This window comes from Procambarus clarkii, chromosome 54 (assembly GCF_040958095.1).
Source record: "Procambarus clarkii isolate CNS0578487 chromosome 54, FALCON_Pclarkii_2.0, whole genome shotgun sequence".
Lineage (NCBI taxonomy): Eukaryota > Metazoa > Arthropoda > Malacostraca > Decapoda > Cambaridae > Procambarus > Procambarus clarkii.
In genome coordinates, this window is record NC_091203.1 from 23,173,382 (window position 1) to 23,186,287 (window position 12,906).

Here is a 12,906-nt window from a genome sequence, read left to right on the forward strand (position 1 = left end):
CATCCATGATAGAAGCTTACCTGTCACTCCTCCAATATTTTCCAGTTTCCAGAACAACCTCTTATGTGGAACTCTGTCGAAAGCCTTTTTTAGGTCCAGATAGATGCAGTCAACCCAGCCATCTCTTTCCTGTAATATCTCTGTGGCCCGATCGTAGAAACTGAGTATGTGTGTGTGTGTGTGTGTGTGTGTGTGTGTGTGTGTGTGTGTGTGTGTGTGTGTGTGTGTAATTACCTAAGTGTAGTTACAGGATGAGAGCTACGCTCGTGGTGTCCCGTCTTCCCAGCACTCTTTGTCATATAACAAAGTATGTGTGTGTGTGTGTGTGTGTGTGTGTGTGTGTGTGTGTGTGTGTGTGTGTGTGTGTGTGTGTGTGTGTGTGTGTGTGTGTGGTGGGCGTGCGGTACATGTGTACTGGGATGACCAATTGTGTTCCAACTATGTGCATACAGCTCTCTCCATCCGCCCGTCCCTGTCTGTCTGTTCCGCTTCCTCATATGGTCTACTATTTCCGTCTGTTTCTGAAAAACGTCTAGAATTATCATCTTCGTCTTCCTGTCTATATAGCGCTCTGTATCTGTCACGTGGACAGTAGAGAGGTGTGGTACAAGAGACAGTAGGGGGGGGGGGAGTGGAACAAGAGATAACACCAGCAGTAATAACATTATCACCACACAATGCACCTCACGCCCCCCCTGAACAAGCCACGAGCACCACACACACACACACACACACACACACACACACACACACACACACACTCACACTCACACTCACACTCACACTCACACTCACACTCACACTCACACACAACACACACACACACACACACACACACACACACACACACACACACACACACACACACACACACTCACACTCACACTCACACTCACACTCACACGCACACGCACACACGCGCACACACAACACACATTATTATGAGTGCACTATTGCACAGGTGTTGTAGCTCACCTTGCCAGCTGTTGCGCCTCTACTCTTCACTGGGTCTGGGCCCAGATTCACGAAGCAGTTACGCAAGCACTTACGAACCTGGGGCCAGATTCACGAAGCAGTTACGCAAGTACTTACGAACCTGTGACCTTCCAGTATCAACCATGTATCATGTGACCTTCCAGTACCCCCCCCCCTCCATGTATCATGTGATACTTCCCACGTATAATAGCTTTGCGATCATCCCAGTAATTCATGTGGTTTACCGGGCGTGTGTGCGCTATGTGTGTCCTCTTTGGCGAAGATACATACACCACCATATAAGGATGATACATACACCACCATATAAGGAATATACATACACCACCATATAAGGATGATACATACACCACCATATAAGGAAGATACATATCATCTGGGGAAGATAATACTGGCAGAAGAGGCTACAAAGCAGGAGAGGTAGCAGCAAGGCGGCCACCAAGCAGGTGAAGCAGCAGGTGCCACAGCAGGTGAGGTAGAAGGTGCCACAGCAGGTGAAGCAGCAGGTGCCACAGCAGGTGAGGTAGAAGGTGCCACAGCAGGTGCCACAGCAGGTGAAGCAGTAGCAAGTGAAGCAGCAGGTGAAGCAGCAGGTGCCACAGCAGGTGAGGCAAGACACAAAAATTAGCATGAAAATTACCTCTGCTGAAGACATTGAAAAACTACAAGCAGATGTCAACAAAGTTTTTGATTGGGCAGCAGAAAATAACATGATGTTTAACAGTGATAAATTTCAGGTACTCAGGTACGGCAAAAATGAGGATCTGAAACATAATACAGGGTACAAAACACAATCGAATCTTCCCATAGTAGAAAAACAGCATGTCAAGGATTTGGGAATAATGATGTCCGACGATCTAACGTTTAGGGAGCATAACCAAGCAAATATTGCGTCAGCCAGAAAAATGATCGGATGGATTACGAGAACTTTCAAATCCAGGGATCCCATCACAATGGTTGTACTCTTCAAGTCACTTGTGCTGTCCCGTCTCGAGTACTGCTCAGTACTCACTTCCCCCTTCAGAGCAGGAGAGATTGCTGAAATAGAGGGAATACAGAGAACATATACGGCACGCATAGACGAGATAAAACACCTAAATTATTGGGATCGTCTCAAAGCTCTCCAAATGTACTCACTAGAAAGGAGACGAGAGAGATACCAAATAATATACACCTGGAAAATACTGGAGGGTCAGGTCCCAAATCTACACAGTAAAATAACAACGTACTGGAGTGAACGATATGGAAGAAAATGCAAGATTGAACCTGTGAAGAGCAGAGGTGTCATAGGCACAATCAGAGAGCACTGTATAAACATCAGGGGTCCGCGGTTGTTCAACGTCCTCCCAGCGAGCATAAGAAATATTGCCGGAACAACCGTGGACATCTTCAAGAGAAAACTGGACGGTTTTCTAAGAGAAGTTCCGGATCAGCCGGGCTGTGGTGGGTACGTGGCCCTGCGGGCCGCTCCAAGCAACAGCCTGGTGGACCAAACTCTCACAAGTCGAGCCTGGCCTCGGGCCGGGCTTGGGGAGTAGAAGAACTCCCAGAACCCCATCAACCAGGTATCAACCAGGTATCAACCAGGCAGGAGGTGCCACAGCAGGTGAGGCAGGAGGTGCCACAGCAGGTGAGGCAGGAGGTGCCACAGCAGATGAGGCAGGAGGTGCCACAGCAGGTGAGGCAGGAGGTGCCACAGCAGGTGAGGCAGGAGGTGCCACAGCAGGTGAGGCAGGAGGTGCCACAGCAGGTGAGGCAGGAGGTGCCACAGCAGGTGAGGCAGGAGGTGCCACAGCAGGTGAGGCAGGAGGTGCCACAGCAGGTGAGGCAGGAGGTGCCACAGCAGGTGAGGCAGTAGCAAGTGAAGCAGCAGGTGTCACAGCAGGTGAAGCAGTAGCAAGTGAAGCAGCAGGTGAAGCAGCAGGTGCCACAGCAGGTGAGGCAGGAGGTGCCACAGCAGGTGAGGCAGGAGGTGCCACAGCAGGTGAGGCAGGAGGTGCCACAGCAGGTGAGGCAGGAGGTGCCACAGCAGGTGAAGCAGTAGCAAGTGAAGCAGCAGGTGTCACAGCAGGTGAAGCAGTAGCAAGTGAAGCAGCAGGTGAAGCAGCAGGTGAAGCAGCAGGTGCCACAGCAGGTGAGGCAGGAGGTGCCACAGCAGGTGAGGCAGGAGGTGCCACAGCAGGGGAAGCAGTAGCAAGTGAAGCAGCAGGTGAAGCAGCAGGAGCCACAGCAGGAGCCGCAGCAGGAAGAAGATCAACAATAGCTGCAAGAAGCGAACAGTCAAAAGAGAAATTAGACTCACCTGAGTATAGGTAAGAGGTGAGTGACTAGAGGTCAGGTGGTGGTGGTGGTGGCGCTGTCATGGTGGGTCCTCCCCCACCATCCCCAATTCTCTCCCCCACACACACACACACACCACCGCACGAGCAGGGGGCTAGACCCCCACCACACCACCACACACTGTGATTGTGCTCCCTCCGTTATCTCCAGCGTGATCTTACACGCCGGAACATGTCTCTCTCTTAACACACTAAGACACGTCACATTGTGGGCGCTAGCGTGGTTGATGCAACCATAGGAAGCAGCAGCAGCAGCAGGAGGAGCGAGGCTGGGTATATGGGTGGTGGAGGGTAGAGCCAGGATAGAGGGCACACGGGGCGGGTAGAGAGGGTGGTAGGGGGGGGCAGGGGACGGAACACTTGGGCACACTACCTCACTACACACACGCTTGGCTCACACTGAGGCACCAGCCACACTCACACCACCACCACTCCTGCTGCTGCTGCTGCTGCTGCTGCTGCTGCTGCCACCACCACGGGGACCTGCTGGCTTATGTTGTGTGGTCTCCTTCCCTCCTGCTGCTGATGCTGCTGCTGCTGCTGCTGCTTCCACTGCTGTAAGCGCTTGCGTAAGTACTTTCGTGAATCTGACCCCAGGTTCGTAAGTGCTTGCGTAAGTACTTTCGTCAATCTGACCCTAGTTATCAACCAGTACACAAGTTATACTTCTTGGACCAATGACGATATTTGTACACTATTCAACAAAGAGAAAACATAGATATATGAAGCCATCCTACACCTTTTACCCCTAAGTCAATCTCCTTTATTCACTAGTAAAAGTTTGGCGAGTTTATTAAGCGCGCGCCACAATGACTTACCTTACCTAGCGGAGCCGAGCGGACAGCACGCTGAACTTGTGGTCCTGGGTTCGATCCCAGGCGCCGGCGAGAAACAATGGGCAGAGTATCTTTCACCCTATGCCCCTGTTACCTAGCAGTAAAATAGGTACCTGGGTGTTAGTCAGCTGTCACGGGCTGCTTCCTGGGGGTGGAGGCCTGGTCGAGGACCGGGCCGCGGGGACACTAAAGCCCCGAAATCATCTCAAGATAACCTTGATTACCTTGAGGTGCTTCCGGGGCTTAGTGTCCCCGCGGCCCGGTCGTCGACCAGGCCTCCTGGTTGCTGGACTGATCAATCAGGCTGTTGGAGGCGGCTACTCGCGTCCAGAATGATGTAGAATGACTACATCACTGGAGCCTTCCCACCTCCACTACATAACCTTTGAAACATTCTACTGGAAATACTAACTGGTTCTCACATCAATGAACTTCCATCAATTTAAATATGTATTTATATTCAAAAGTTATCTTGGATTATGGAGCAGATATACATTCTTGAGGTTATCTTGAGTTATCTTGAGATGATTTCGGGGCTTTAGTGTCCCCGCGGCCCGGTCCTCGACCAGGCCTCCACCCCCAGGAAGCAGCCCGTGACAGCTGACTAACACCCAGGTACCTATTTTACTGCTAGGTAACAGGGGCATAGGGTGAAAGAAACTCTGCCCATTGTTTCTCGCCGGCGCCTGGGATCGAACCCGGGTCCACAGGATCACAAGTACAGCGTGCTGTCCGCTCGGCCGACCGGCTCCCGGCACATTAACGAGCGGTGATTGACGCAGACGATAACCTTGACCCATTATGATATTTGTTCAGTGTTCAATACTGTTAATGCTGAACACAGCTCCAAGACCCCTCTTCTAGAACCACCATCACCAGTCAAATCTCCAACACTCGGGGGGAAGGAATGGTGCCCAACCACTTGTGGACGGTCGGGGGATTGAACGCCGACCTGCATGAAGCGAGACCGTCGCTCTACCGTCCAGCCCAAGTGGTTGGGCAGTCAAAACTGGAGACATTGCTGGCCTGGAGAACGTGCAAAGATCTGCCTGAATCACCATAACATAATGTCAACATTATTGGGAATGATTAAAATATTTAAATCTGTCTTCCCTTGAGTGCAGCCGGGAGAGACGAGGTCATTTATACTTCCTAAATATTAGTGTGTGTGTGTGTGTGTGTGTGTGTGTGTGTGTGTGTGTGTGTGTGTGTGTGTGTGTGTGTGTGTGTGTGTGTGTGTACTCACCTAGTTGTGCTTGCGGGGGTTGAGCTCTGGCTCTTTGGTCCCGCCTCTCAACCGTCAATCAACTGGTGTACAGATTCCTGAGCCTATCGGGCTCTGTCATATCTACACTTGTAACTGTGTATGGAGTCAGCCTCCACCACATCACTTCCTAATGCATTCCATTTGTCAACCACTCTGACACTAAAAAAGTTCTTTCTAATATCTCTGTGGCTCATTTGGGCACTCAGTTTCCACCTGTGTCCCCTTGTGTGTGTGTGTGTGTGAGTGTGTGTGTGTGTGTGTGTGTGTGTGTGTGTGTGTGTGTGTGTGTGTGTGTGTGTGTGTGTGTGTGTGTGTGAGAGAGAGTAGAGAGGAAGCAGGTCTTCACAAACCTTGGGGACTCCACCAGCTTCTGGTACCAACCTGCAAGAAAGAAATATTAACATTAACACCACAACCATTAGTCCACTAACACAATGTTTACTGGCATCTCTCAAACTTTTATACCTATTTACCAATTAAAACTAACTCCAATTATTGTAACAATTCTCTCTTTCTCATATATATATATATATATATATATATATATATATATATATATATATATATATATATATATATATATATATATATATATATATATATATATGCAGGTCAATTCATTTTAAACAAAATTTAATGCTAGGCCCCAAATTTGCACAATAGAATAACAATATATTGGAGCGAAAGGTACGGAAGGATATGCAAAATAGAACCAGTGAGGAATAGAGGTGCCATAGACACAATCAGAGAACACTATCTGAATATCAGAGGTCCAGTCAGGAGTAGAGGTGCCATAGGCACAATCAGAGAACACTATCTGAATATCAGAGGTCCAGTGAGGAGTAGAGGTGCCATAGACACAGAGAACACTGTCTGAACATCAGAGGTCCAGTGAAGAGTAGAGGTGCCATAGACACAATCAGAGAACACTGTGTGAACATCAGAGGTCCAGTGAAGAGTAGAGGTGCCATAGACACAATCAGAGAACACTGTCTGAACATCAGAGGTCCAGTGAAGAGTAGAGATGCCATAGACACAATCAGAGAACACTGTCTGAACACCAGAGGTCCAGTGAGGAGTAGAGGTGCCATAGGCACAATCAGAGAACACTGTCTGAACATCAGAGGTCCAGTGAGGAGTAGAGGTGCCATAGGCACAATCAGAGAACACTGTCTGAACACCAGAGGTCCAGTGAGGAGTAGAGGTGCCATAGGCACAATCAGAGAACACTGTCTGAACATCAGAGGTCCAGTGAGGAGTAGAGGTGCCATAGGCACAATCAGAGTACACTGTCTGAACATCAGAGGTCCAGTGAGGAGTAGAGGTGCCACAGGCACAATCAGAGTACACTGTCTGAACATCAGAGGTCCAGTGAGGAGTAGAGGTGCCATAGGCACAATCAGAGAACACTAAACACCAGAGGTCCACAGCTGTTCAACACCCTCCCAGCAAGCATAAGAAACATTACCAGAACAAAGGTGGACGTCTCCAAGAAGCACTTGCATGTTATGTTAATCTGTGTTTACGGATATCAGACTCCAGCTCACGGTCCCCGCCTCTTGCCCATTCATCACCCGCTGGGCCTTATCGCATCTAGGAATCCCTGAGCTCATGTATCTGAACATATTTAGGTATATCCGCTGGGTATATTTTTGTAGCCGTCATAGGACCTACACATGTGACACCTTCATTAGACACATGTGTAGTGGATCACTGTAGCTGTAATGATCAAAGTATTCATAGATAATAGGTTTTTATCGTGCTTTAAAAAGGAGAATATTTAGTATCTTTTGGGTTCATTTTGTGATAAGAACATAAGAACAAAGGTAACTGTAGAAGGCCTATTGGCACATACGAGGCAGCTTACGTGAGGAATGAGGCACTGTGAATTGATATCCTCCAACCATGAGGAATGAGGCACTGTGAATTGATATCCTGCAACCATGAGGAATGAGGCACTGTGAATTGATATCCTGCAACCATGAGGAATGAGGCACTGTGAATTGATATCCTGCAACCATGAGGAATGAGGCACTGTGAATTGATATCCTGCAACCATGAGGAATGAGGCACTGTGAATTGATATCCTGCAACCATGAGGAATGAGGCACTGTGAATTGATATCCTGCAACCATGAGGAATGAGGCACTGTGAATTGATATCCTGCAACCATGAGGAATAAGGCACTGTGAATTTATATCCTGCAACCATGAGGAATGGGGCACTGTGAATTGATATCCTGCAACCATGAGGAATGAGGCACTGTGAATTGATATCCTGCAACCATGAGGAATGGGGCACTGTGAATTGATATCCTGCAACCATGAGGAATGAGGCACTGTGAATTGATATCCTGCAACCATGAGGAATGAGGCACTGTGAATTGATATCCTGCAACCATGAGGAATGAGGCACTGTGAATTGATATCCTGCAACCATGAGGAATGAGGCACTGTGAATTGATATCCTGCAACCATGAGGAATGAGGCACTGTGAATTGATATCCTGCAACCATGAGGAATGAGGCACTGTGAATTGATATCCTGCAACCGTGAGGAATGAGGCACTGTGAATTGATATCCTGCAACCATGAGGAATGAGGCACTGTGAATTGATATCCTGCAACCATGAGGAATGAGGCACTGTGAATTGATATCCTGCAACCGTGAGGAATGAGGCACTGTGAATTGATATCCTGCAACCATGAGGAATGAGGCACTGTGAATTGATATCCTGCAACCATGAGGAATGAGGCACTGTGAATTGATATCCTGCAACCATGAGGAATGAGGCACTGTGAATTGATATCCTGCAACCATGAGGAATGAGGCACTGTGAATTGATATCCTGCAACCATGAGGAATGAGGCATTACTTCATAATATGCCGAGAGGGAAGAAATTACCTCATCAAATACTGAGTTATAAGGAATTACTCAAAAGCAGAGTCATGATGAATACCTTCATCAAATGCATGAGTTGCCTCATACAAGACGGAGCTTCTCCCCCCCCCCCCCGTCCCATCCCAAATCCTTATCCTGACCCCTTCCCAGTGCTATATAATGGCTTGGCGCTTTCTCCTGATACGCAGTTACAGCCCCGCTCCTGTGCCAGGTAAGTCCACTACGGGCTCGCCATAGCCCGTGCTACTTGCCCCGCTCCTGTGCCAGGTAAGTCCACTACGGGCTCACCATAGCCCGTGCTACTTGCCCCGCTCCTGTGCCAGGTAAGTCCACTACGGGCTCACCATAGCCCGTGCTACTTGCCCCGCTCCTGTGCCAGGTAAGTCCACTACGGGCTCACCATAGCCCGTGCTACTTGCCCCGCTCCTGTGCCAGGTAAGTCCACTACGGGCTCGCCATAGCCCGTGTTACTTGCCCCGCTCCTGTGCCAGGTAAGTCCACCACGGGCTCACCATAGCCCGTGCTACTTGCCCCGCTCCTGTGCCAGGTAAGTCCACTACGGGCTCACCATAGCCCGTGCTACTTGCCCCGCTCCTGTGCCAGGTAAGTCCACTACGGGCTCACCATAGCCCGTGCTACTTGCCCCGCTCCTGTGCCAGGTAAGTCCACTACGGGCTCACCATAGCCCGTGCTACTTGGAACCTTGGTTCCCAGTAGCTGAATCAATAACAACAACAAGCAGCGCGCTGGCGGAGTGCCAACCACTTCTCCACAATAATACATCAACATTTGGACGTCAAAATCCCCCCAACGGACAAAATACGATGTATTATCAATCCTATACACAAAAACCACGTTTTCTATACACGGGTTCGAGTTACCCGAGTCCCCCCTCTTCACCGAACGCGTTAACAGAAAACGGTGAAAATAGACGCGAGGGGAGACTCCGCCAGCTGGCTGCCAAGTATAATTAATTCAGTATATTAATAAACACGGTCACACACATTTTATATTGTGCTCGGGCTAATATAACGCGCTGTTTGCAGGCGACGAGTCACAATAACGGGGCTGTAGAATGCTGACCAGACCACACACTAGAAGGTGAAGGGACGACGACGTTTCGGTCCGTCCTGGACCATTCTCAAGTCGATAGTGACTTGACAATCGACTTGAGAATGGTCCAGGACGGACCGAAACGTCGTCGTCCCTTCACCTTCTAGTGTGTGGTCTGGTCAAAGTTCTATTATTTGGTTAATGATTCTTTATATTACAAATTTAACACTCAGAGAAAGTTTGGGAAGGGAAGGGGTTATCTTGAGATGATTTCGGGGCTTTAGTGTCCCCGCGGCCCGGTCCTCGACCAGGCCTCCACCCCCAGGAAGCAGCCCGTGACAGCTGACTAACACCCAGGTACCTATTTTACTGCTAGGTAACAGGGGTATAGGGTGAAAGAAACTCTGCCCATTGTTTCTCGCCGGCGCCTGGGATCGAACCCAGGACCACAGGATCACAAGTTCCGCGTGCTGTCCGCTCGGCCGACCGGCTCCCTAACCCGAATCCAAATTATCTTTGTGGGAGTTATTGATGGCGTGTGAGGTTATCTTGAGGGGATTTCGGGGCTTAGCGTCCCCGCGGCCCGGTCCTCGACCAGGCCTCCTTTATGTCACACATCCCCAGGAACCAGCCCGTAGCAGCTGTCTAACTCCCAGGTACCTATTTACTGCTAGGTGAACAGGTGGGCATCAGGGTGAAAAAACTGCCAATTTGTTTCCGCCTCCACCGGGGATCGCACTCGGAATCTCAAGACTACGAAACCCGAGCGCTGTCCACTCAGCCGTCAGACCCCCAAGTGGGTGACTTCGGGAGGAGACTAAACAAGACACACACCAACTTTTTATTATTATTATTATTATTATTATTATTTTCTACCACAAACGTGGCCACACATTTACACTGTGAGAGGTGTGGAGGCGGCCGTGGTGACGGGCGTGCCTAAACAACCTCTCTTTTCCCTCCTAGACGTTACATACGGTCAAAAATGGTCGTACTAGAACAAGGAAGCGGCTGGCGAAAATGACCTACTGTCCCGTTTTCTGTTTTGGGTCCAAAACAAAATACGAGGTATTAAAAACCTACCAACCCAAAACTCCTTCAAGTTCGTCTTTTGAGACAATAAGATCCATCTCGAGAGGATAGAGTAGTTTACCCCGCAGCCCAAAACCCCTACCTAACCTAAGTGAGCTACTCATAGAAAACGTGGGTATTGGCGGCCCGCTGGCTCTTAATACCCCGTATATTGCTCGTTGGGGCGGATCATATCGTCAACATTGTATTATCTGAGAGGCCAGGTTGGTCTAACACCACAAGTGTTGCCCGTAGCTGTTGTCACATTACCTGCCGCCTCAGTAACGCTTGTGTTGCACAGCAGTTGCTCCAGGAGGGCGTGCAGCAGCTGGTCGTCGTGCAGCTGGTCGTCGTCGTGCAGCTGGTCGTCGCGCAGCAGCTGGTCGTCGTGCAGCTGGTCGTCGTCGTGCAGCTGGTCGTCGTCGTGCAGCTGGTCGTCGTCGTGCAGCTGGTCGTCGTCGTGCAGCTGATCGTCGGCTGAGATGGGTGGACGAACCCCGCTGTCTGCAGCAGTGCTGACCGCTACAACCTTGCTCTCAAGAGGCGGGTCACAGCTCTCAAGAGGCGGGTCACAGCTCTCAAGAGGCGGGTCACAGCTCTCAAGAGGCGGGTCACAGCTCTCAAGAGGCGGGTCACGGCTCTCAACGGGCGGGTCACAGCTCTCAAGAGGCGGGTCACAGCTCTCAAGAGGCGGGTCACAGCTCTCAAGAGGCGGGTCACAGCTCTCAAGAGGCGGGTCACGGCTCTCAAGAGGCGGGTCACGGCTCTCAACGGGCGGGTCACGGCTCTCAAGAGGCGGGTCACGGCTCTCAACGGGCGGGTCACAGCTCTCAAGAGGCGGGTCACAGCTCTCAAGAGGCGGGTCACAGCTCTCAAGAGGCGGGTCACGGCTCTCAAGAGGCGGGTCACGGCTCTCAACGGGCGGGTCACGGCTCTCAAGAGGCGGGTCACGGCTCTCAAGAGGCGGGTCACGGCTCTCAAGAGGCGGGTCACGGCTCTCAAGAGGCGGGTCACGGCTCTCAAGAGGCGGGTCACGGCTCTCAAGAGGCGAGTCACAGCACTTAGCTTCCCTGTTGCCCTTGAGGGGCTGGACCCTGGCTTTCCTCCTGTATATGACCAACTCCTTGGACTCCATCTTGGTGGGTGAGGGGCCAGGCTGTGGCGACAGCGGGACCAAGTACCCGGCCTGACGCTTCAGTCTGTTATCAGAACTGCTTTTATGCGTTCTCAGAACCACAATTTCAGACTCATTACGCGACGCACAACCACGATCCAAACTGTCGCAACTACCACTATCACCACTAACAACACTGACACGGATATCGTCATCTATGAAGGGGATGTCATCGTGGTTTAAATTAAGAGCTTTTCTGTTCGGAAGAGGAGAGTTCTTGGACGAGTGACTCCTGCCTCGTCTCATCTGTACTGTGTCTTCTACCCCACGACACGGGGTCACACCGGGTACCTGTGCTTCCATCACCGCTGTACCTGCTACCCTGCCCCACTGGGTCACACCGGGGTACGTTTAGGCACGTGCCTCACACCGGGGTACCTTTGGGAACGTGCCTGCTACGCTCCTCTCCGCCACTCTTGCTAAATTTACTCTTGGGAACCGACAATCGGCCCCGAGCTGGTGCTTGAGAGCTTGCGTAGGGGGAGTGTCTGGGGTGACTTTCCTCTGCTCCTGTCCCGTCACTGGCCGCTGTGGTAGTGCCAGTTCTGTCCGCACTGACAAGAGACAGGTTACAGACAGGTGGTTGCACAGGTGGTAAGAAGCGTTTCCACGACACTAGTGGATTGTCGTCCAGTGTCGTCCAGTACTCGTCCCCCGGCAGGTGGCGTGAGTGGGGCTAGACGGGGTCGGCTACCACCACCGCGAGTGATATGGTCGTCCATCGTATGTGAGAGAGAGCACCCAGGCTCACCGGCCGGATACACACACCACAAGCCCACCTGCACCCGGGGTGAACTGTGAGGCACTGCTGCACTGACGCTTGGCGGTGCCCCGTGTGGTGCCAAGCCGCCAGCAGCACCAGCAGCAGCAGCAGCAGCAGCAGCAGACATCAATCTTGGCCACCTCTACCAATATGCTTCCCGGAGTCGCCTGGTTATCCTTAATGAGTTGATCCTGCTTGATACCTGGTTGATGAGATTCTGGGAGTTCTACTCCCCGAGGCCAGGCTTGACTTGTGAGAGTTTGGTCCACCAGGCTGTTGCTTGGAGCGGCCCGCAGGCCCACATACCCACCACAGCCCGGTTGGTCCGGCACTCCTTGGAGGAAACTATCTAGTTTCCTCTTGAAGATGTCCACGGTTGTTCCGGCAATATTTCTTATGCTCGCTGGGAGGACGTTGAACAACCGCGGACCTCTGATGTTTATACAGTGTTCTCTGATTGTGCCTATGGCACCTCTGCTCTTCACTGGACCTCTGATGTTTATACAGTG

At 51.0% G+C, this 12,906-nt stretch overlaps 1 protein-coding gene across 10 annotated transcripts in view; it reads right to left on the reverse strand.

The window, feature by feature from the left end:
- The window catches only part of MICAL-like (protein), an 82,889-nt gene extending 70,278 nt beyond the window's left edge, over positions 1–12,611 (reverse strand). For all 10 annotated transcript variants that reach the window (XM_045763726.2, XM_069305193.1, XM_045763725.2 and 7 more), the window contains exon 1: positions 10,731–12,611. In XM_045763726.2, the coding sequence (XP_045619682.2) occupies positions 10,731–11,937 (1,207 nt within the window). In that variant the 5' untranslated portion in view covers positions 11,938–12,611. The remainder of the gene's footprint in view (positions 1–10,730) is intronic.
- Positions 12,612–12,906: the final 295 nt, after the last annotated feature.